Genomic DNA, 25423 nt, shown 5'->3' with positions numbered 1-25423 from the left:
AAGAAGTCTCAATAATATGAAAGTAGATGATCACAGAACTTAGCTAAAACCTTGGTATTAGAGACTACCATAAATTAAGGAATTTAGAATTAATTGCTTCAGCTGTGTTACTAGAATTTCCATTCCACCCAAAAACGAGTATCTAATATAAATTATTTTTAGAGATTTCAGGGTGATGTCATTGAAAAAACTTGACCAATTAGACAATAAAAAATAGTGAGAGTAAATCAAATTTATCCTTACACAAGTAAACTATTTCAGCAAGGAAAAGAGGGCTAAATCTAAAAATGATTTATCTGAGGTTAAAGAAATTAGTTCTAAATTTAATGAAAATTTAAAGCTTTATCTGTTAACTATAAAATTATATTTAATTATGCTGATATTAGTAAATTAAATACCAAGAGAGAAAAGAGATTATGTAATGAATTCACTCAATTCTATGGTGCAGATAGCTAAACGAAGAACCAAATTCTGAAAAGAGAATAAATTTAATATAGACCTGCAGTTCCAAAAATGTTTTAACCAATTTCTACAAGATACAAGACATAGGTAGAACTAAACAATCTCTTCATGTTTTGTGCAATAAAATCACACACACACACACACAATATATATATATATATATATATATATATATATATATATATATATATATATAAAATGGTGGAGGTAACAATAAATTTATCTGATAATAAAAACGACAAAAAAATATATTACAAGAATTAAAATAATGATAATCTATGTTGTCCTAGGGCAATAACAGCGACACTAACCTACCATACAAGTACTATACTACCAAGACAACTGACTACAGGTGAGATTAAGAAAATTAGAGGAGATAAATACAAGTTACAAAACCAATAAACAGTAAACAACTAGGAGAATACAACAAAGAAGGAGAAAATTTCAATTCAGTTTCTATCATAGTCCCAATAAAGCAATAAAGATAATCTGTATAAAACTCACAACCTTTTTGATGTTGTTAAAAGTATGTCAGCTTCCTTAGGATCATCATATTATAGTAGTATATGTAATAAACTGTATCACAACAAGAACACGCACAGCAGTAAAGCAGAGAGAAAAGTCGGTGTACTGTACACACAACACAGTACTGTGGAAATAAGTTATATTGTGAAAACTGCAATAGATATTGTTATAATGAAGAATGCTTAAAAATTACCAAGAAGTTTTTGATACAGGTTGCAAATGTCATGAATGTAAGTGCATTTGTTTGAGATCTAAAGAATATAAATGCAGTTTTGAACAATGTAGAAACTGTACACACATAGTAAAAACTAGAAATCATAAATTTTACATACAATACAAACAGCAAAAAGGTATTGTGAAAGAAACTTTGGTGAGGATTTTATAATCAATGGTTCTCAATATTGCAGTAAAGACGATTCTTATATTAATGAAGACTTCCAAACTTATTACATTTTCCAGTGCTGAGAATGTTATAAAACAGTTACAGGAAAACAGTTTAACTGTAGTGAAAAGGGAATATCAAAGACAATTCTGTGTAAATATACTGAACAATATACATTGTTGGATTATGAAGCTCAACAAGAAACTGTTATACATATTCTAAATCCTACAATAGCTCACAGTCATAATGGTGATATTGTTTATAATAAGACGAATTATGAATTCCATAGGCAGATGACATCTGATAAAAATAAGAACTACATATTTATAACTCATTTTCCTAAAGGCTATGATCCACAATTCATTCTGAAGCATTGTGCTGAAAAAACAATAAAACCATTTATCCCAATGATCTCTTAGTAGCTCCACAAAAACGTTTGATTTGAATGAATGGAAGAGAGGTTACAACCCATATTTGTTCAATACAAATAAAAATGAAAATTAAATATAGCCAGTTCCTGATGTCGAATATTATTGTGTTGTCAACTATTTCTCAAATGGAATAGTGAAAATGTCAAAGAAAATTGTGTGTTCAATTTGATCAAAAGAAATTAATAATGATAGTAATTCTGAAGTATATACTTTGAGAATAGGCTGCTTACAACTAAGTGTTCCTAGAAGTAGCTAAATGCATCCAATATTTTATTTAACTATTGCCATAGTTTGTACAGGTATATACTGATCTAAATATTTGCCTGAGGGAAGCATTGATGTATTGGATAAAGAGTAAAAGAAAATTCTAGAAAAAATCTGTATTCAACATGCTGCAAATGATGGTGAAGTAAATATAGCTGGAGCTAAAGTAGATGGCTTTGATAAAGAAACCAATACTGTTTATCAATACCATGGCTGTTTTTGACATGGTTGAAAAAATGTTTTAAATGTGAGATAATTAACAAGAGAATAAAGAATTAATTGATGACCTATATCAAAAGATTTTAACAAGAACTAATAAAATACGGAATTCAGGCTATAATTTAGTAAAAATTTGGGAATGTAATTGTATCAACTCAGCATCATATAAAAACTTAAGAAACTCAAACAATTATCTGAAGCTGTTGAAGCTTTGAATCCGACAGATGCTTTTTATGGTGGTCAAACTAATACAATAACATTGAGAGCTAAATCAGATGGTGTTAACATAACAATAAGATGTGATGATGTTTGTAGTCTTTATCCAGCTGTGCAATGTTACAATTATTATCCAGAATGACAGGACACAAAAATATATAAACCAATAGATTATTGTAAAACATTGTATGGGTTTGTTAAACGTAAATTATTACCATCAAGAGGATTGTATCATCCAGTTTTGCCATTATGAATAAAAATCAATAAAAATGAAAAACTGATACTTCATTTATATGTCAAATGTGCAGAAGTGAAAACAAATAAATGTAATCATAATGATGACAAAAGAAGTTTTATTGGTACCTGGTAAGTGATGAAGTAAAGAAATCTGTAGGAAAAGAATATAAGATTTTAGAATTCTATGAAAAATATGGAACTGTAGTAAGAAAAGAACAAGTTGTTTCAAAATTGTGTAAAAGACTTTATGAAAATAAAATTACTAACTAGTCTTCATGATTTTGAAGCCAATGAGATATATATCAAAACAGTTAAAGAAAAATTGCATATTGATTTAGATCCTGATAGAATACAATAAAATCCAAAAAACAAGCTAGGAATTGTCTAAATTCATCATTGGAAAAATTTAGACAATGCACAATGCCAAAATGTGAGAAAACTGAATATGTGACAGATTTACAACTGTTTTTGAGACACTGTTGGATGGCAAATTAGATAATTTGAATATAAATTTTATTAATGAGCATGTGGTGGACAGAAGTACTATTTCAAGGATTATTATGTGGAAAATAATGGAGCTACAATTTTGTTTCCAACTGCATTCACCACAACAAATGCAAATCTTATGTCATATGACAGGCTGGATAAGCTAGGAAAAAATTTTATATATTTTGGTATGAACACTGTAATATATATCTATGATAGTTTAAAAATTGTAGAAAAATGATGTATGTTGGGTGAATGGACTGATGAGAAATGAAATAATAAATACAGATTTGACTTCAACTACATCTAAGGTTATTATTTTGAGAGAAATGATAAAAGCACAGTAATGAAGGTAAAGGATTTCACTTTCAGCTATAAAAATATTCAAAATTTGAACAGTGAATCTATGCTAAGATCAATTGAGATTGAAAAGAAAGAAAAGATACAATTAGAGTATAATCAGAAAATAAGAGATATAGTCATCTAAAATATCATAAATAAACAAGTTAAGAAATAATTCTCATTTTATTTTGATAAGAGAATATTGTAGGAAATTTTGTAACAATGGTTTATGGAAATTAAAATTAACTTAATTTACCAGACAATAAAATTTAATAAACTGAAGCTGAAATAAACTTTATGTCTTCTAGTATAAAAATAAAATCTATGTTTGCTATTTCATTATGAATTTAGTAGTTGCTTTTTATTGATTTCTCTGTTGTCTAATTAGATAGATTTAGATTTCTTTGTTATTGAGAGACAAATTTGAAAAAAATATATTAATTTTAATGTAATTTTCTAATATTTTTGGTAAATTATTTGTTGGAAAATGATAAGTTCATAATTCGTTATAAAAAGGAGAGAATTCTACTTTTCTATTTGTTCCCATATTTCTATATCAGTTTCCTCAAACGTCTCTTCTTCTCCATAAGCGTTATGTTTCATACTTTTCATATGTTCTATAACTGAAGATGATTTAAAATAATATTTGCAAACATTATGTGAAACTTGTTTATCTTTCACTTTAATATTTCTCCCAACAAAAATATCTTAGTCAAATTTAAATTTTTTCCATATATTAGTCATATTCATCATTATTTAGAACATTAATAATCCTTACGTTTAATACATTTATAAGCTATGTAAGCTACTGACAAAGCTGAATGTTGTAAACAGTTCTAATTTGTTTAAAAGATTAGTGAGCTGTGAGTAAATAACATATTACATTACTGGCTGTGAATATTTAAAAACTAGATATGGTGAAAAAATTTGTCTGGAGCTTGGTGATAAATTAAAACTATTTTGCCAAACACATACTTGAAATTAACCGGTAGTTGGAATTTTCATTGTTTTGAATATACAACTATTAAGGAGAGATATAATGGAATGAAGAAACTTAAAAAACAATGGTCATGAAGTCCATTATTTAGAATTTTTTCAGAATAATTTTAATGAAATGACCCCAAGTGCCTTGAATTACCCAAATTAGTAGTATTATCTCTGAATGAAACTGTCATTTTGTTCATAACATTGCATATGTCTTTCAGTTAACTTTTGTACAATGTTGTAGAAGTTCTTCCTATGTATGATTCTAGTTTCATTGTGCTAATTTGCAGTGACACATCATACAAAAGTTACTCTCCTCCTTAAGTTTTGCCCACAAGTCTATTTACTCTCTTTATTTTGAAATTAACTCCAGGCAGCAGCATTTGATGATTTTCATGTACTGCAGTCAATTTTGAAGCTCTAAAGGCTTTATCATCATGGACATATGATGATAGTCATATTACTGCACACCCACAGAATACATATATGCACAGTCATGGAATATTATCACAGCTTCATCTTAAGTGGCAACTACAACCAAAATGCCAAATCTAACACTGATTGTTATGCAAAGCATATATAAAATATGAATGTATATTTATGTAACTCCAATGCAGCTAAGTTCACTCACTCTGGAGCTACATATGTGTACACTTATATACTGTCCATGATAATCAGTGTTTTGACCTAGCATTTTTCTTGATGTGTCTAAAGTGCAATTGTACATAACGGCATTCCATGAACGTGCAGATTTTATATATATACAGCAGGTCTGCACCAATTTGATTCGTATGGTATGTGCATGTTGATGAAGTCGTGAGAGCTTCAGAATCTATGTAGTGAATGAAAATGATCAAATACAGAAATTTGGAATTAATTTCAAAATAAAGAGTATAAATAGTTGTCACCAAGTTACCTTCCCTTAGAAATTTGGGTGCACTCAACGACTGTTATATGACTTTCAAATGATAAAGCACAGCAAACAGTCCTCATTTTATTTCAGGTTTTATTAGACAAATCTAGATTTCAGCTAGTGCCCAGTCATTATCGATGCCTTATTTGACGGTAAGAATATATGTCCTAGTATATCAGTCACCTGTTGTTCAGGATTGTGTCACAGTTCGTTCAAGTCTTGAACGATTGATAGCTGTGCTCTATCATTTGAAATAAATAGTTGTTCTAAGCAACAATACTATATCAGCTAACATTTGGCTATTCAGCAAACTTGAAGATGAAAGATATTGCATGCGAAGTGTGTGGAAACCCACTACAACATAACGCGCAAAGGCGTGATAACTCCCAGAGAGAACTTTGATTACCTGATAAGTTTAGCACTTAGCTCAGTTACGAGCGTTTTTTCTGTTTTTGCGTATGAATTCGGTTGAAGCCATCACAGAATCATGCGTACCATTACTGAAAATTTGGGAACAGTCCTCATTTTGGTGGTTGTCTCCGGTGGAGATTCGTAATCGGAATAATGGACCGTGCCAGTTAGAAACTTTTTTGCATATTTTACTGCATGAATGGCTATAAATTAGGAGGAGGGGCAGTTCGTCAAAAGAATAATTCTTTAAAAGGTGTTCTATTTTTACAGCATTAAGCGGATGCTACAATTCTGGGAACCTGTGGTGAGCAGGAACACAACAGAAATTTCGTACATTTACTAAGAGCTTTCCACGCAATAGGCTGACTGGAGAAGGTGCGTGAGAGGTTTGTATTCTGTAGCGCGAACTGTAAACATCCCTAAGGTGTACCTTCGGTGGAATACACACTGTATAATTAAGGCTTTTTCTTTTACTTATTTATTATTATTATTTATTATAAATTGTATAAACTGACAGATCTGGACAGAGATAGCTAAAATTAAAACAATAAAGTGCTTCATTTCACGAGTAATTATACTTTTTTATGTAACGCTTTTCAAAAAGACATGCAGAAACGTGCTGAGGTGTAGATTAGCTGAAGTGGGCTCTAACTGGTCGGTATTCGACTGACGCTCTAGTACGCAGATTCAGAAATCTTTTGTATAAGTTAGACTAGGTCTTAAAATCATGTCTTTCAAAGAAAAGTCGACTGTAATCTAGCGCTAAGTTTCGTAATCAGCTGTTAAGCAGGAAAAGAACTGCAGAGATGTCTGGCAAAAGTAGGCTCAGAACAGTGGTAGACACCTGACAGATCGTTTGAGTGTATTCTCTTCACAGAAAACCAATAAAGGTGCCTGTGAATTCAAACCACATAGTGACATATGGCGACTGCAATGGATCTTCGCGCCAACTTGCATTTTTTACAGTACCCCACCATGTACTAGTGCCTCGTCACTTCATAGAATATTGCCAGGTCACATGTTACCAACTTCGATCCCAACCAGAAACCGAAGAACAAATGCAGAACGTTGCTGCAGATCCTGAGGTTTCAGTAGCTGCCTAGTCTGGATATGATGCGTGTAGCAATGAATAATAGATGGAAGCTTTTTCATACTGTTGACCACGGTACTGACAATTCTCGTGAGACTGAAAGAGCACTGTCACTACCCGGGCACGTGCTGCATGGTCAGTTACAGAAACAGCAACCTCTTCAATAGCTTCCACTGGAGCAGGATGCCTCTTTCTTCCTGGTGCCAGACCGAGCTCGGCCGTGATTTTGAAAACCATTTAATGACGTCGGGCCTCTCCTCAGGCCTTTCAGTTGGCGATACTCTCTCAATGCAGCACTGTAATTGCTGCCATTCCCGTAAGACAGTTTCACCAACAGCGCATGTTCCCTCTTTTCGGCTGCAGTACTGTTCACTCGCGTTATGGCATGTCAAAAAAATGGTTCAAATGGCTCTGAGCACTATGGGACTTAACATCTTAGGTCATCAGTCCCCTAGAACTTAGAACTACTTAAACCTAACCAACCTAAGGACGTCACACACATCCATGCCCGAGGGAGGATTCGAACCTGCGACAGTAGCAGTCCCGCGGTTCCGGACTGCAGCGCCTAGAACCGCACGGCCATCGGGGCCGACATGGCTTGTCAAATGGCAGCTTCGGTTTCATACAGTATGCAGCACTAGATTTCCAACTGGTGGCCACAATTGGAACTAATCTGTTTACCAATGTAAATTGGTTCCGCATTACGGCATTAGCATGTTTACCAAGTTATGATGCCATAAAATAATTACATTCCACACAGTACCTCTGTGAGTAGCTACACTTCATTATTACCACCACTTTGTTGCATGCTGTCTTCATCCAGTTGTAATTTTAATCTCCTGAACTGTACGCCATGTTGGGCACGCTCAGTAACCTAAATTAAAATGAAGTGCAGGAATTGATTTCTTTGTTTACTCGTCTTACTTGCATAGCTGAATACCCTAACTTGCTGGGACTCACCCTTTTCCTCGGCCTCTTTGACGGCGGCGGACAGCTGGGCAGTGACGAGCGCGTGGTAGTGGCCCTTGAGCTCCATCAGCTCGTCGTGGCTGCCCTGCTCGACCACACTGCCTGCGGACAGCACCACGATCCTGTCTGCATTGCGCACAGTCGACAACCTGTGCGCGACGATGATGGTCGTTCGACCAACGCTAGCCTGCAATTTTTTCATGAAAAAAAACTCGTTAGTGTGCAGTTATTGACGTTTAAAGAAAAGAGCTTTCAACTATAATTTGTATCTCATGTTCAGATATTCGAATAGTTTTTAACGATCTCTGGAGGCTCCAATCGGTATACAAGAGCAAAAATTGAGGTCGCACTCTACTACACTTCAGAGGGGTCAGATCACGTTCTTTGGCATTGTAGCCTCGCAATGTCTTTGCAGTACGGTTGTGTCGTCCATGGGGTGACAACCTATCGAACGTTGTCAAGAACGTCGCACAGTTGATCATCGCACTGTGACTGTCATTTTCGACAACGAAATCTGTGGAATCAACGCTCTAAGCAAAGGGGTAGTTTCATTGACGCCCTTTACGCCACCTACTGAGGGATTTTCTTATCAATTGGTAGTGTAGGTGTATTGGAAATTTTTTCTTCGGCCACCCGTAAGAAAACTACGTGATTTGAAAGCAGAGAAAAGAAAAGAAAAATGTGGGTAAGAGAGAGCGTACAGACCTTCCCATCATGTGCTACACCCACGGTTTCGTTGCGCGGCGTTTTGGTGAAATTTGGTGCGAATGTGACATCATTAACCTACATTACACCTCACTTGAGCTTCTGTGGCCTTTTTTGGCCTTTATCGATACTTAACTGTTAGAAAGGTAGCCGAGCCCGAATGCGGTGTCGCAAGGCACCATTCTTTCGCACCATTACAGAGGAAGATTGTACGCACTTTTGCCAGCCGCAGTGGCCGAGCGGTTCTAGGCGCTTCAGTCCGGAACCGCGCGACCGCTACGGTTGCAGGTTCGAATCCTCCCTCGGGCATGGATGTGTGCGATGTCGTTAGGTTAGTTAGTTTTAAGTAGTTCTAAGTTCTAGGGGACTGATGACCTCAGATGTTGAGTCCCATAGTGCTCAGAGCCATTTGAACATTTTCGTACGCACTTTGGAGCCAAATTTCAAACCTGCATGGCGGTGGGAGACAAGGGGTTTCGACATATGGTACTGTTCTTTTGCACAATGTATAACATGTAGTAATTAATGCGCACTTACGAATACATAGTTTTTGCAAATGGTAGTACGGCAAGGCGCTGGAAGGGGTACTGTACCACCTGTAGATACCAGCGGAGAGCATTGATTCTGGCGGTTTCTTGGAGTAAGCAGTGTTCAGTGGTGGGACTAGTGGTCGGACTGATTTTTCAGGGAGTTGAGGGTGAGGTTTGAGCGTGAAAGATCTCATTCTCGAGCTACCGCATTTTCAGCTTTCCACAGGACTACGAGTGGCGGCTGTTAGCAGCCTAAGGGTTTTTTCAAAATTACTGCAACCAGTCACCTTTTGTTTTGCTGCGGACAATCAATAAATATTTACTATGTGATAATGAATCGCTAGGCGGTTCGAAACCGGTAATGGGATTATAAAAATCTAAGAACAAAGCAAAAGGCGGCTAGTTGCAGTAATTTCAAGAAACCTTTATTCATCACAGGCACAGTGATACGCATCAATAATGAATAAAAGTTTTGTTAGTAGTCAGTTCAGCTAGCTCTGTCACTGTCTTTCACTGCTGCTATAACTGGGATGTATCTAACATAGGGTTTAAACTATAAAACTTCAGTGTGAGATACATCACCAATTGTCAACGACAAGCGGGAAATCCAGTTTCGAGTCCCGGTCCGGCACAAATTCTCGTTGTCTTCATTCGGTTATGCAGTTGATATTTGCCCCTATTCACAAATGCGAATACATTTCATGTATTCCATAAACGCTGCAGTCGACGCAGTGCTTGTTACTTCGGACATATATGCGTGTCCGAAGGAACTGTGCGTCGTATTTCTGAAGAACACAGGCACTTCAATATCGTATAGAGCCAGGAGTGGTTTCGTATAGAACCAACAACTGGAACGCTCAGTAAAATGACTGAAACTAGAATTACGTAAACAATGGCAGTAAAAAGAGGTACATCTGTATCGTGACCTTGGACTGACCTTGTCTAGCGCGGCCTGCACCTTGGCCTCGCTGCCGGTGTCCAGAGCAGAGGTGGCCTCGTCCAGCAGCAGGATCTTGGGGCGGCGCACCAGCGCCCTGGCGATGGCGATGCGCTGCTTCTGGCCGCCCGACAGCTGGGCCCCGCGTTGGCCAACCATTGTGTCGTAGCCCTGTGTACAGCGAAGAAAGGGGAAGGATTAGAGTTTAACATCCCATCGACAGCCTTGACGGAACGCAAGTCGGATTGTTTCAAGGTTGGGGAAGGAAATCAGCCGTGCCCTTTCAAAGGAACCATCCCGGAATTTTCCTGGAGTGAGTTAGGAAAAATCACGTAAAATCTAAATCTGGATGGCTGGACGCCCATTTGAACCGTCGTTCTTCCGAATGCCAGTACACTGCACCTGCCCGCTCGGTTCCGTTGGACTAGTAACTACGTTGGACAAGAACGGGGAAGAAAATCGGCAGTTGCCACTCTGAGGTAAAGATCCAGGTCTTTTTATCCTGATGGTCCCTAACATGACACCCGCGTCTTGGCCCTGAGCAGTAATAGACAGCATGCCCCTATTGCGTTCAGGAGCTAACGTAGGTGACCACTTCTTCTCCGTACACCGTCTATGACATCCGCGGAATATTCCTGTGAACTACTTACCGTATCCATGGGTATTATCAAAATGGATGTACCCTACATATGCATGTATGTCCCACTTCTCCCCCTAAACCACTGGACCGATTTCAACCCGATACACATACCCGTTACTGCCTGGAAAGAATAGTTGTTGGAGGAAGAACCACCTACCCAATATTGGGATGAGGATGGAACTGGTACAGAAGTGTAGCCGACGACGTGTGAACACCCAGATTTCATTCATCCATTACTTGAGAATTAGAGCACTCAGTGGCTTATAACAAACACTATACGTTATTTCAAACCTTTACGAAACATTCTCTCTCTGACAACTCCCACAAAGAAAGGAAAAAAGTTTATTGCTTTGTACAATTTTGTTGTTCAAGCAGTAAAACATCCGCATCAGGCATGACATTTTAATTTTTTACTACTAGCGGTATTCACAATACATTTTGCTGACAGTATTCATATATGTCACTGAATACATCTGCAAAAACTGTACGACACATTGTTCAGGAGATATTGCGTCTTAAAGATTGAGCTGTGAGAAAATGAAACTACAGGTCGAAATTCGTTAGAGATACAGTTGTAATTTGTGTGATATATATTTAAAAATATACGAAATAAAAGCACTCCGCCAAAAACATGTTGAAAATGTTGCTCCCAAACCCCTGTATTGATATCAACGGGACGTGGTGCACATACTACTTACTACCTGGAAAGAAAAACACTGTGGGTAAGAACAACCAGTCTGCTGCTGGAGTGAGAGTGATAATTTGGTGATGCAGAGAAAAGGTGGCGGAGCAGGAGATGGTCAGCGATGGGGAAAGAAGGAGAAGGACACACACAGGGGGATGAGGAGGCGGACAGATAGAAGGGTAGGAGGAAACGGATAGAGAAAGGGAAAAGGATAAGATGGACAAAGTGTGAGGGGAGGAGAAGATGGCCAGAGAAAGTGGGGAGTAGGGGAGGGACAGAGTGCGGTGGTGAGGAGATCGAGAGGGAGAAGGGCAGTAAGAGATGAACTGTGAGGGGAGTGAGGGGTGGGGGAGGGGGGTAAAAGAAGATGGACAGAGGGGGAAGGAGGTGATGGAGTAACAGAAGGTTGGAATAAATACGTATCATGGCAGTGCAGGGTACTCAGCTAGTAAAACAATAAAATTAAAGTATGAAATTGACACACTAATGAAGGTATGTCACAGAGAAACACGCAGTCATGCCCATTGTCAAATTACCATTGTGTACGTAATGTCTGGTGAAACTTTCTATCATGTGTATTATGTTTCACAGATTTAAGATTTTCGGGTCCTGTTTAACAGGCCTTTAAAGCCTAACGTACAATCAAAACATTACAATAAACCAATTTACAGGAAGTGTTTACGAATAATTTTAGTGCAGCATACTCATGGAGAACCACATATTGTTCACATCCCATAAGGGCGTCTTTGACTGTCTAGTGTATGTGCGTGTCATCCACTTAATTGCCATTTAAAATACATGATTCAAAAGTATTAGCTTTCTTCTGTAGACCTTTGACTTAAAACGTCTTAAAATACCACATATCTGACAATGGATCCAAAAACGTGTAGTGTGCCACTTCAATGATTTGTATATATATGACTTTTGCATATAAAAGTTGGCATTGGAACCTGCAAAGCGTTAAGTACGCCACGCACAGAGCTACTGACATGCGCCGTCTGCGTGAAGAGTAGAGGCAACAGCCGTAGGTTGCCTGTGGTAGGTGACTCTCCTGCGCGTCCTGTATACGCGTAGCGTAGCGTGAAGCTCTCAGCCTGCAAGATCCGGGCAATCACAGAGGGTGGGTTTATTGGTAGTTGGGAGCTGCAATTTTAGGAACGTAATGGGGCCCCTTAGGGAAGAAATGGAAGAAAGCCAATGTGGACTCCGGGTGCATACCGAGTGGAGTCACTCCAAACGTGGAAAGGATCTTTCTGTACGCATTGAAGAGCACAGGTTGCCGCCAGCTGTAGGTGGTGGCAAACGTCGATACCAACGATGTGTGTAGAAATTCGCCCTGGTTTCGATCGGCTAACAGAAGTGGTAAAGGCAGCCAGTCTTGCATGTGGGATGAAAGCAAACCTCACCATTTGCAGCATAGTCGACAGGACTGGTTGCGGACCTTTGGTACAGAGACGAGTGGAGGGTCTGAATCAGAGGCTCAGGCTGTTCTGCGGCCGTGTAGGCTGCAGTCCTCGACTTGGACCATAGGGTGGCTGGGTTTCGGGTTCTGCTGAGTAGGTCAGAAGACCACCCAAGAGGCGGTTACACGGGTAGCAGGGGCCGTGTGGAGCCGACTGGGTGGTTTTTTAGGTTAGAGGGTCTCGGGGAAATACAAAAATGGTCTTCAGTCTCAAAGAGTGCAGGTCGAACGTAGGAAGAACGTAGAGACAGGAATCATGGGTGTAACAGTTTTAAATTGTCGTAGCTGTGTCGGGAAAGTACCAGAGCTTCAAGCTATAATCGAAAGCACTGATGCTCAAACCGTTGTAGGCACTGAAAGGTGGGTAAAGCTGGAGATAAGTTCAGTCGAAATTATAGCGAAGAACCTAACTGTGCTCCGAAAGGATGGGTTAAACACAGTGGGCGTGTTTGTTGCTGTTGGAAGTAGTTTATCTTGTAGCGAAATTGAAGCAGATAGTTCCTCTGTGTTACTAAGGGCAGAGCTTATTCTTGGCAACCGAAATAAAATAATAATCGGATCGTTTTACCGACCTTAAATTTCAAATGATACAGTTGTTGATTGGTTCAAAGAACTTGAGTTTAATTTCAAACACGCAGCAGTGTCATTCCATTATAGTTGGTGGTGACTTTAATTTACCTTCGATATGTTAGCAAATATACGTGTTTAAATCCGGAGCAACGCTTAGAACATCACCTGAAATTGTGCTTGGTGCAGTCTCTGAAAATTATTTCGAGAAGTTGGCCACGTGAATGGTCAAAGGTTGTGAAAGCATATTTGACCTCTTAGCAACAAGTAATCCTGAGCTAATAACGAGTATCAAAACGGATGAATGGATTAGTGATCACAGGGTTGTCGTAGCGAGACTGAATATTGTAATCACCAAATCCTCCAATAGTAAACGAAAAATTTACCATTCAGAAAAGCAGATAAAAATTCACTAGATGCCTTCCTCAGAGACAATCTCCACTTCTTCCAAGTTGATAATGTAAGTGTACGAGGCTTGAAGTCAAATAAATAGTATCGACAGCAACTGAGACATTTATACCAAATAAATTAACAAACGGCGTAGTCGATCCCCAATGGTACACAAAACGGGTCAGCAACACTGTTGCAGAAACAACGAAAAAAGCATGCCAAATTGAAACGAACGCAAAATCTTCAAGATTGGCGATCTTTAACAGAAGCTCCAAATTTATCGCGGACGTCAATGCGACATGCTTATAATAGTTACCACAACAAAACTCTGCCCCGAAAACTGGCCGAAAATCCAAAGAGATTGTAGTCGTATGTAAACTATGCAAGAGGCAAGACGCAGTCAATGCATTCTCTTCGCTATAGCAATGGAAATAACGACGAGAGAGCTACGAAAGCAGAGCTACTCAACACAACCTTTCGAAGTTCCTTCGCCAAAGAAGACGAAATAAATATTCCAGAACTCGAATCGAGAACAGCTGCAAACATGAGAAACTTGGAAAGAGATATCCTCGGAGTAGAGAAGCAACTTAAGTCACTTAATAAAAGCAAGTCTTCTGGTCCAGACTATACACCATTTAGGTTCCTTTCAGAGTATGTTGATGCAATAGCTCCTTACTGAAGAACCGTATACAACCGCTCGCTCGACGAAAGATCCATACCCAATGACTTGAAAGTTGCACAGGTAACACCCATATTCAAGGAAGGTAGTAGGAGTAATCAACTAAATTACAGGCCCATATTATTAGCCTTGATATGCAGTAGGATTTTGGAACACATATTGAGTTCGTACATTACGAATTACCTCGAAGAGAACCGTCTATTGACACACGGTCAACATCGATTTAGAAAATATCGTTCTTGTGAAACACAACTAGCTCTTTACACACACGAAGTGTTGAGTGCTACTGATTTCAAATTGATTCCGTATTTCTAGAGTTCCAAACGGCTTTTAACACTGTATCACACAAACGGCTTGTAGTGAAATTGCATGCTTATGGAATATCGTCTCAGTTATGTGACTGGATTCGTGGTTTCGCGTCAGAGAGGTCACAGTTCGCACTGACGGAAAGTCATTGAGTAAAGCAGAAGTGATTTCTTGCGTTCCCCAAGGAAGTGCTATAGGCTCTTTGCTGTTCCTTATCTACATAAATGTCTTGGGAGACAATCTGAGCAGCCGTCTTAAGTCATTTGCAGATGATGCTGTCTTTTATTGTCTAGTAAACTTAACAAATGATGAAAACAAATTCCGAACGATTCAGAAAAGATATCTGAACAGTTAGCAAATTGGCAAATGACCCTGAATAATTAAAAGTGTGACGTCATCTACATGAGTGCTAAAAGGAATGCGTTAAACTTCGGTTACGCGAGAAACTCGCGAAATATAAAGGTCGGTAATTCACCTAAACACCTAGGAATTGCAATTACGAACAATTTAAATTGAAGAGAACATATAGAAAATGTCCTGCGGAAGGCAAACTAAAGACTGCGGTTTGCTGGCAGAACACTTAGAAAATGTAACAGATCTACTAAAGAGACTGCTTACACTACGCTTGTCCGTCCTTTGGAGTACGTCTGCGCGATCTGGGATCCTTACCAGATAGGATTAACGGAGTACATAGAGAAAGTTCAAAGAAGAGCAGCATGTTTTGTATTATCGCAAAATAAGGGAGACAGTGTCACTGACATGATACAGAATTTTCCATTGAGATGGAATCTTCTCACGAAATTTCAATCACGAACTTTCTCCACCGAATGGGAGAATTTTTTTTACGCCGGCCTACATAGGGAGAAACAATCATAATAAAATAAGGGAAATCAGAGCTCGCACAGAAAGATGTGTGTTCTTAATTTTTTTCTTTTTTTAGGGCGCGCGTTGTTCGTGATTGGAATAATAGAGAATTATTGTGAAGGTGGTTCGATGAACCCTCTGCCAGGCATTTAATTGTGATTTGCGGTGTATCCATGTAGATGCAGCTGTAGCTGGAATGTGCAGTTCGTGTGATATCACAACTATACGTTCATTACTAGAATTAACATATTAACTAAAAAGTTAGAAAGGGAGAGAGGAAGGTGATAAAAAGGTGAGCAATTAAAGTCATGGGGCTTATAAAGAACCCACAGGTTCAGGTAAACATAGCAAACTCTTTAACAATATCACAAAAACGCACGAGAAGTACTTGTGCGTGAATACTCACCTGTAAAAAGCATGAGTGTCAAAGCAAATAGGCTTCATGGAAATATTATCAGAGTATAAGATGCCCAATATTCGATGTATTAGCATGACGCCTAATGGGGAGGAATACTGTAAACGGACGCACTGTGACGGAGAAACTGCTGATATTAGAAGATAAACGCAAATCGGGGTAAGGGAAAGGGAAGGGAAGGGGAGGGAAGCATCATACTAAAGGAAGTGGTCGTAAGTGCTTCTAGTGAGTTTTTGTGACATTCTGAAGAGTACGCTATATTTACCTGAGCCGTATGACTTTCATGGCACACCTTTTTAGACCCCTCCCCTCTCCCCCTTTAACATTTTAGTTAATATATTAATAGTAGTAATGAACAAGTGAAATCTCACATGCTGCTCATTGGAGCTGCGCGCACAAAGGACACACAGGAGCGCCACCTACCACAGATTATCTACTCTTCAGCCAGTCGGTGCATGTCACTAGCTCTGTACGTGGCATACTTACGCTGTGCAGGGTCCGACACCACGTTTTAAATATAAATGTCATATACATATAAATCTTTGAAGTGGTACACTACACGTTGTTGGATCCAATGTCAAACGCGTGGTATTTTAGAAAGCTTCAAGACAAAGCTCTACGGTAGAGAGCTACTAATTTTATATCCCGTATTTGAAATGGTTATTAAGTGAACGACACGCACATGTAATAGGCAGTCAATGACTACCACACTGGATATAGATAACATGTGATTCTACATGAGTATGCGTCACTAAAGTTATTCGTGAATATTTCCTGTAACTTTGTATATTGTAATGATTCCATATATGTTTACACAAAGTGTCGTAATATTTGTTAATAGGTAAAAAATCTTCAGAAGAAGACAGTTTTAAAACTGTCCAAACCATGGTCAAGGTTTAATAAATCTGTACATTACAACTGGTTGATTGTTATTTCCAATTCATTGAAGCTCATTAAAATAATTTGGTCTACAGTGTGGACGGGATATGGAAACATAACTTTATAGGGAATGAGTACCATTGGTAAAAAAATATCAGCAGTGCTTTATGTACCTTTTCATTTTTCTTCTTCGGCAATACTCACATAACAGCGTTTCATTACGTGATGTCTGATCTTTTACGACTTCAGACCTTCTTACAATTAATTTAAACAGTCTTAATAAGATTCAAATAGATCAGCTTATTTGGTAATCTGGATAAAACGCGACTATAAACCATGTCTGAGCACCTCTCTCTAATGGCGGAGCCGCGCGGGATTAGCCGAGCGGTCTATGGTGCTGCAGTCATGGACTGTGCGGCTGGTCCCGGCTGAGGTTCGAGTTCTCCCTCGGGCATGGGTGTGTGTGTTTGTCCTTAGGATAATTTAGGTTAACTAGTGTGTAAACTTAGGGACTGATAACCTTAGCAGTTAAGGCTCATAGCATTTCACACACATTTCATTTTTTTCTCATGGCGGAATCAAATTGTCTAATATGGGTACTCACCATCTTCCTATACGGAAAGCAAAACATAAAACGGGAGGTAGAGATGTATATTTGATCATTGCCTAAGTCTTATGTAATCTCAGAGTCACCCTCTAATTACTATTTATTATATCATTAAAACTTAGGACGTAATTTCCACCCACTATGCAAAGCAGAAAACATACGAGATGTTACAATGAGACAAAGCGAAAGACAGAAGTGGGGCGATTATATGTTTTTGAAATGTGTTGGCAGAAGGGACGCCTGAAGATTGATCGTCTTCCAAAGGTCAACGAGAAAAAAAATCTAATAAAGGACATAACAATACGGTTGAACATGTATGGCGACACGTGTCGTTGTTGGATCCTGTTGATTGTCGATCTGTGGAGTGCAGAAGTTATGATTAAATGAAGGTATGTCTGGAAACCCACAGGAATGATCTGCATCAAATCAAATATAGGAAGTTATTAGAAACATCGCACCGTATTACCACGGCACTCACGATAGGTGTAATCCTCTGTGTCCTAAAATAAATAAAATAAAAAATGTTACTAAGATCTAAATCCAGGATGCGTATCGGCTATTGTAGATTCGAACCATTGTCCCCTGCATTGCGGATTCTGGGTTTGTCGATTGTTGAAAGAAAAAAAAAAAGGCAATACGGGGTTCGGAGGTTCATTCGGAGATAAGAAAAATGGTAAATGGCAGGAACATTGGGGCTTATTATGCACAAAACCACATAGGTTCAAAGGTCTGTGAATTCCTAAGGGACCCAATAGCTGAGGTCATCGATCCCTAGACTTACACACTGTTTAAACTAACTTAAATTAATTTACTCTAAGAACAGCACACACACACACACACACACACACACACACACACATGCCGGAAAGAGGACTCGAACCTCCGGCAGGAGAGGCCTCGCTCCGTGACCCCTAACCGCGCGGCGCACACAACCACAACCACGGGCAGTATCTTCTATAGCGTTCCTATCTTACTGCATTCAATAGCAAGGGTCGCAACCCGGGCCTTTTTAGTTCGACAGATTTCTGCTTTCTCTTTAATTCTGTTATTTACATTTTTTACTAGATAGCAAATAAGAATAATTGATTTCATAGCTGGGCCGGCGATACAAGTGACTACCATACGGACGACCGAAATACGACTCTGAATTTGCTTTTGTGCTTATAAAGCTCAGGCAGACATCGAAAGATATTAATAAATTGGCTGCATGGCGAAGTTGCTATATGTCGTTCAAAAAAGAACTAGAAATGAGTGTAGTTAGCCACATAAGGAAAACCGAGAAAATACATGAAGGACAAACAAAGTCTTAACTTAACGACATTAACGACCGAAAGAGTTGTGCGTTTACCATCTGTCCGTGCAGTGTTGTCGAGAATAGAGTGGACTTAGTCCGCAGATCAGAGTCGTGTCCGAAGAGTTGTGAGTAGAGTTTTAGCTTAGCTAAACCCTCCGAAATGACAGTGTTGTTAAACTCGCAGTCAGAGCCCGCAGCGTTCAACACTTCAGCTGACAACCCAGTGGGCGCAATTTCGATAGCTGAGGCGCCATGGTAACACGAACTGCAGCTCCGGTCAGCAGAGTCCGGCCTACGCACAGGGCGGGGATCAGCAGACTGCAGAGGTCTGTGCGGACGACCGTCGTCGCCTCAGCAGAGAGTAGCAGACAGCATCACTTTTTGCCTCCTTTCAGAGGCGCACTGGAAGTATCCCCGCGTAGACTTAGAGATGAAACGAAACAACTCGAATGAGTTATTAACGGGATCCATTCCACATTCATTCTGAGAGGGATTACAGGTTCTCCCTAGAAAAAGCTGTGTGTAATTATGGAACTTGTGAACAGCAATTTTAGAAGCTGTGTTTCTACACAGTCGAACCATCGGAAAAAAATGGCTCTGAGCACTATGGGACTCAACTGCTGTGGCCATAAGTCCCCTAGAACATAGAACTACTTAAACCTAACTAACTTAAGGACATCACACACATCCATGCCCGAGGCAGGATTCTAACCTGCGACCGTAGCGGTCGTGCGGTTCCAGACTGAAGCGCCTTTAACCGCGCGGCCACTCCGGCCGGCGAACCATCGGAAATAAAGTATCTACCACTAGGGATGATGTCTTCGGAATACTTCGTAACTGAAGGAACCGCATGTGTCTGTTTTACGATAGCTTCAATTTTATAAGGGTCCATAAAGGAATTAAAGGAAACCTAAGTTTATGGTCCCTCCTACAGTGTGTTTATTAGAGAGAAATTGAAAGCTGTGTTGGAGAAGGATGGAGTATAAAATCGACTGTGGCGTTTTAGGAGGAATCATTCACACTTTCACCAGAACAGATTAACGAAAACTGTGGAAAAAAACGGTTCAACGAATATGGCCTTTGCTTTGTAATCACGTTTTGTAAACACTTAACAGTAACGCGATCATTTTCTCAGCAATCGAGTGTATCTGAGTTAGTGGCTAACTTCTTATCTGCTCTATACTGCAGTCGGTCATGCAGTGAGTTAAAAAGTCAAGAAACAAATCAAAAGCTTAAACAGAATATTTTTACTCCATTAACTGTAAGAAAAAGAGCTGTAGTAAATACTAAAGAATGATTTCTGAAATGACATAACAGCTGCACTACTTTAAATGCGAACGTTTTAACTTATGTCTACACATGAAGGCGACGACTGTCAATTAATTACACAAATAACTATAAACAGTCACTACGTGTGTCGGAGAGCTATGTCTCTATCATCAAATGACAAGAAAAAGACAAATAGTACATACGGCTTTTAGTGTACAATCTGTGACATCGTCTGGCAGCAAAGAGAAAAAAAATTTTTACCACATGATTCAATAGGGATGCTTCCAATGGATACCCAAAAAGCAATAGAAATATAAATACGACTATACTTGTGCTAGAAAGGTAACAATTCAGCGGAAGTCATATCTGGGCCTCACCAAGGAAGTGTTATGCGCTCTCAGCTGTTCTTAATGTAATTTATATAAACTGTAACTGTGAACAGTCTCCGAAGCACTTAAATGTGAATTAAGGAGTTATCATGTAGATGTAGTTGTAGATATTTGGGGATAACTATTCAGTACAAAGGAAGAGTACTACTGTTATATGAGTGTACATAATTTCGTGTGGCTCAGTGACTTCACCTACATACACATTGATACTCTGCAAATCACATTTAAATGCCTGGCAGAGGGTTAAACGAGCCACCTTCACAATTGTCTATTATTCCAATCTCGTATAGAGCGTGGAAAGAACGAACATCTATATCTTACTGTGTGAGCTCTGATTTCCCTTATTTTATCATGGTGATCGTTTCTCCGTATTAAGGTCGGCGTCAACAAAATATTTTCGCATTCGGAGGAGATAGCTGGTAATTGGAATTTCGTGAGAAGATTCCGCCACAGCGAAAGACGCCTTTGTTTTAATGACGTCCACCCGAAATCCGGTATCATTTCAGTGAGACTCTCTCCCCTATTTCGCGATAATACTAAAAGTGCTGCCCTTGTTTGAACTTTGTCGACATACTCTGTCAATCCTATCTCTTAAGGATACCACACCACACAGCAGTATTCTAAAAGAGCACGGACAAGCGTAGTGTAGTCAGTCTCTTTAGTACATCTGTTATATTTTCTAAGTGTCCGTCCAATAAAACGCAGTCTTTCGTTAGCCTTCCTCACAACATTTTCTGTGTGTACTTTCCAGTGTAAGTTCTTCGTAATTGTAAATTAAATGTGTTTAGTTGCATTTACGGCCCTTAGATTTGACTGATTTATCGTGTAACCGAGGTTTAGGGGATTCCTTTTAGCACTCGTGTGGATGACCTCACGCTTTTCGTTATTTAGGATCAACTCTTCCCCATGAACCATGGACCTTGCCGTTGGTGGGGAGGCTTGCGTGCCTCAGCGATACAGATGGCCGTACCGTAGGTGCAACCACAACGGAGGGGTATCTGTTGAGAGGCCAGACAAACATGTCGTTCCTGAAGAGGGGCAGCAGCCTTTTCAGTAGTTGCAGGGGCAACAGTCTGGATGAATGACTGATCTGGCCTTGTAACATTAACCAAAACGGCCTTGCTGTGCTGGTACTGCGAACGACTGAAAGCAAGTGGAAACTATAGCCGTAATTTTTCCCGAGGACATGCAGCTTTACTGTATGATTAAATGATGATGGCGTCCTCTTGGGTAAAATATTCCGGAGGTAAAATAGTCCCCCATTCGGATCTCCGGGCGGGGACTACTCAAGAGGACGTCGTTATCAGAAGAAAGAAAACTGGCGTTCTACGGATCGGAGCGTGGAATGTCAGATCCCTTAATCGGGCAGGTAGGTTAGAAAATTTAAAAAGGGAAATGGATAGGTTAAAGTTAGATATAGTGGGAATTAGTGAAGTTCGGTGGCAGGAGGAACAAGACTTCTGGTCAGGTGACTACAGGGTCATAAACACAAAATCAAATAGGGGTAATGCAGGAGTAGGTTTAATAATGAATAAAAAAAATAGGGGTACGGGTTAGCTACTACAAACAGCATAGTGAACGCTGAAGAAGAGAAATTTGTTAACGTCGAGTATAGATTTAAGTGTCAGGAAGTCGTTTCTGAAAGTATTGGTATGGAGTGTAGCCCTGTATGGAAGTGAAACATGGACGATAACTAGTGTGGACAAGAAGAGAATAGAAGCTTTCGAAATGTGGTGCTACAGAAGAATGCTGAAGATAAGGTGGGTAGATCACTTAACTAATGAGGCGGTATTAAATAGGATTGGGGAGAAGAGAAGTTTGTGGCACAACTTGACTAGAAGAAGGGATCGGTTGGTAGGACATGTTTTGAGGCATCAAGTGATCACAAATTTAGCATTGGAGGGCAGCGTGGAGGGTAAAAATCGTAGAGGGAGACCAAGAGATGAATACATTAAGCAGATTCAGAAGGATGTAGGTTGCAGTAGATACTGGGAGATGAAGAAGCTTGCACAGGATAGAGTAGCATGGAGAGCTGCATCAAACTAGTCTCAGGACTGAAGACCACAACAACAACAGGGTCAATTGTCAATTATCGCACCATACAGATATCTTTTCTAAATTGTTTTGCAATTTGTTTTGATCTTATGAACTGACCCAGAGGAAATCTCTCAACTGGACGCCACTTTGGCGACTTTCGAGCCCCTAACCCACACCATTTATCCAACTGTGAAAGGTGATCCACAGTTTAATGTCGAATCCGAATCACGTTTCGTTCCGCTGTTGAGAGGCAAAATTTTAGATTAAGGGTGGCGTAATTTTCGTGGTCCGACCGGGAGACAATCACGCAACCTCTAGGATTCCAGGCATGCTCATTACCACTAGACTACCACGCCCACCAGTTATATGATTAATTACATCAATCATAAAAGATTGCAGTACAAACGTGTCAATTTTTATATTTTGTGGCACAGGATGAGAATTGTTAATCTCACCTGCGGTAACTTGGAGATGAAGTCATGAGCGTTAGCCATCCTGGCGGCCTCCTCGATGTCCTCCATGGTGCACGTGTCCCGCCCGTAGCGGATGTTCTCCGCGATGGTGGTCTGGAAAAGCACCGGCTCCTGGCCCACCACGCCGATCTGCGAGCGCAGCCATCCCACGTTCAGATTGCGGATATCATGGCCGTCCAGCTCCACCTACAAACATTGGGTAGTCAAGGCACCGAGTTTGGTTGAAGGGCCAGAAGCCTCTATGTTAAATGGTAAATTAGTATGCTAAGGGTATGAACATACATTCTGATACAAAGAAAAAGACGTGCCATGAATGAATTATCTAAATGGGATAGAAATCGGCATGTGTGATGCATATCTACAGACAAACAGACGATTACAATTTCAGAATAGTTGGATAATCTATTCAAGAGAAAGAGCTTCACAAAATAAGCAAGTCAACAACGCGTTTCACCTCTATCCAACATGCAAGCCGTTATCAAAATTGCTTGCCATCAGGGACAACAAAACGTAGCGTAGAATATCGTCGGCGGATTGCTATGCTGTAAGAGTGCCACGGATGACTACCAAAGGGGTCCTACTTTGAAAGGAAACGGCACCCCAGGGCATCACTCCTGGTTGTTGAGCCGTATGGCGGGCGACAATCAGCCAGGTACCACACCGCTGTCTGGGCCATCTTCAGACACGACTTGGCTAGTCATCGGAGCTCAGTTAGAGGCGAGCCTCATCACTGAAAACAGTTCCACTCAACGAGATTCCAGCCCGAAGAGGTGTCTGGAAACTCCTCGGACAGTGGTGGGATACCGACTTGACTGTCGCCCGCCATATGTTACGAGAATCTGAGGTGATGGTCTGCGTGCCATTTCTTGTCATAGCAGGACCCCTTTGGTTATCATCCGCCACTCCCCTATAGCACAGCGGTACGTCGATGATATTCTACGCCCCGGTTTGTTCCCTTCATGGTGAGTCATCTTGGGCTTACGTTTCAACAACATGACCCTCCCACACAGGGCAAGAGTTTCATCCACTTCTCTCCATGTTGGCCAAACCATGTCGTGGTCCGCAAGGTCGCTGGATCTAAATTCAAATGGTTCAAATGGCCCTGAGCACTATGAGACTTAACATCTGAGGTCATCAGTCCCCTAGAACTTAGAACTACGTAAACCTAACTAACCTAAGAACATCATACACATCCATGCCCTAGGCAGGATTCGATCCTGCAACCATAGCGGTCAGCCACAGCGGCCGGCTTTGCTGGATCTCTCCCCAATTGAGAACGTCTGGAGCATTATGGGTAGCACTCTCCAACCACTTCGGGATTTTAACAATAACGTGTCAATTAGACAAACTTGGCACAATAGTATCCATCAGGATGACATTCATTAACTGTATTAATCAACGCCTAGCCGAATAACTACTTGCGTAAGGGGCAGACGCGGTCCAAAGTCTTATTGACCTGCACAGTTTATGAAGCGCTGTCTCTTGAATAAATCATCCAGTTTTTCCGATACTGCAATCATTTCTTTGTCCTTACGTGTACATCACATCTACCGATTTCAGTCCCATTTGAATAACTACTGCGTGATGGGTCGTTTTTCTCGTTTTCTCTCTAAGCGTATAATTTACAAAAAGTTCTAATCTGAACTAACATATCAATGACATTATTTAATTCCTACTACATGAAATGCATGTAACATAGTATACAGAGAATGGCATAATATAACACATCAGGAGCAGGTTGTAATATTAAATGATAACAATTACAAAATGGTGGCACCAAAATTTAGATGTTCGGATTGAGTGTCTAAGTAAAAGCGTGTGATGAAATATCCAAGCCCTGTGTGAAACACGGTGCAAACTCGTCAACATCAAAGATCTCCAGGTTTACCCAATGTAAAATTTGAACGAGAGCGAATGGTCGAATACTATTGTCCGTGCCGTGAAATATCAGGCGATATAGAGGGTAACGCTACTCCACTACCAAGTGTGTGGAATATGTCGTGCGCAGAGAGCTGTGATAGTCGTAAACTTGGTAGTGGACCATTAAGATGTGATGTCAGCTGGCAGTGACAAAGGCGTAGCACGCCATCTCTGTCGTAGACTTTGACCTTTGCGACAGGTGAGCCATTATCTGGCCCAACAGTTTTTCGTCGTCTTCTTATAAAGATATGACTAATACTTTTGTAGGGTGTCCATAAAAGAATGTCCTAGTCATAAATTTTAACAGTGTCAACTGTCACAGTCGTAGGGTGTTGGTTCGATGTCATAGTTAAATAATAGCTCAGACAGTTTTAGATAAGTGTATGCGCGTGTTCAGCTTTGTGGTTTCCCTCGTTGCAGAGCCATATACGCCACACATGGTGA

At 39.9% G+C, this 25423-nt stretch overlaps 1 protein-coding gene across 1 annotated transcript in view; it reads right to left on the bottom strand.

Moving 5' to 3' along the window:
* LOC124788099 (ATP-dependent translocase ABCB1-like) overlaps window positions 1-25423 on the bottom strand; it is a 180654-nt gene that overhangs the window by 57130 nt on the left and 98101 nt on the right. The window contains exons 11-13 of the mRNA XM_047255214.1: window positions 23042-23245; window positions 10104-10274; window positions 7923-8118 (exon numbers count right to left, since the gene is read on the bottom strand). Of these exons, the coding sequence (XP_047111170.1) occupies window positions 7923-8118; window positions 10104-10274; window positions 23042-23245 (571 nt within the window). The remainder of the gene's footprint in view (window positions 1-7922; window positions 8119-10103; window positions 10275-23041; window positions 23246-25423) is intronic.

The sequence above is a fragment of the Schistocerca piceifrons genome, chromosome 3, assembly GCF_021461385.2.
Source record: "Schistocerca piceifrons isolate TAMUIC-IGC-003096 chromosome 3, iqSchPice1.1, whole genome shotgun sequence".
Taxonomy (NCBI): domain Eukaryota; kingdom Metazoa; phylum Arthropoda; class Insecta; order Orthoptera; family Acrididae; genus Schistocerca; species Schistocerca piceifrons.
Note: the sequence above shows the minus strand (reverse complement) of the source record. Positions and strands in the feature narration are given on the sequence as shown.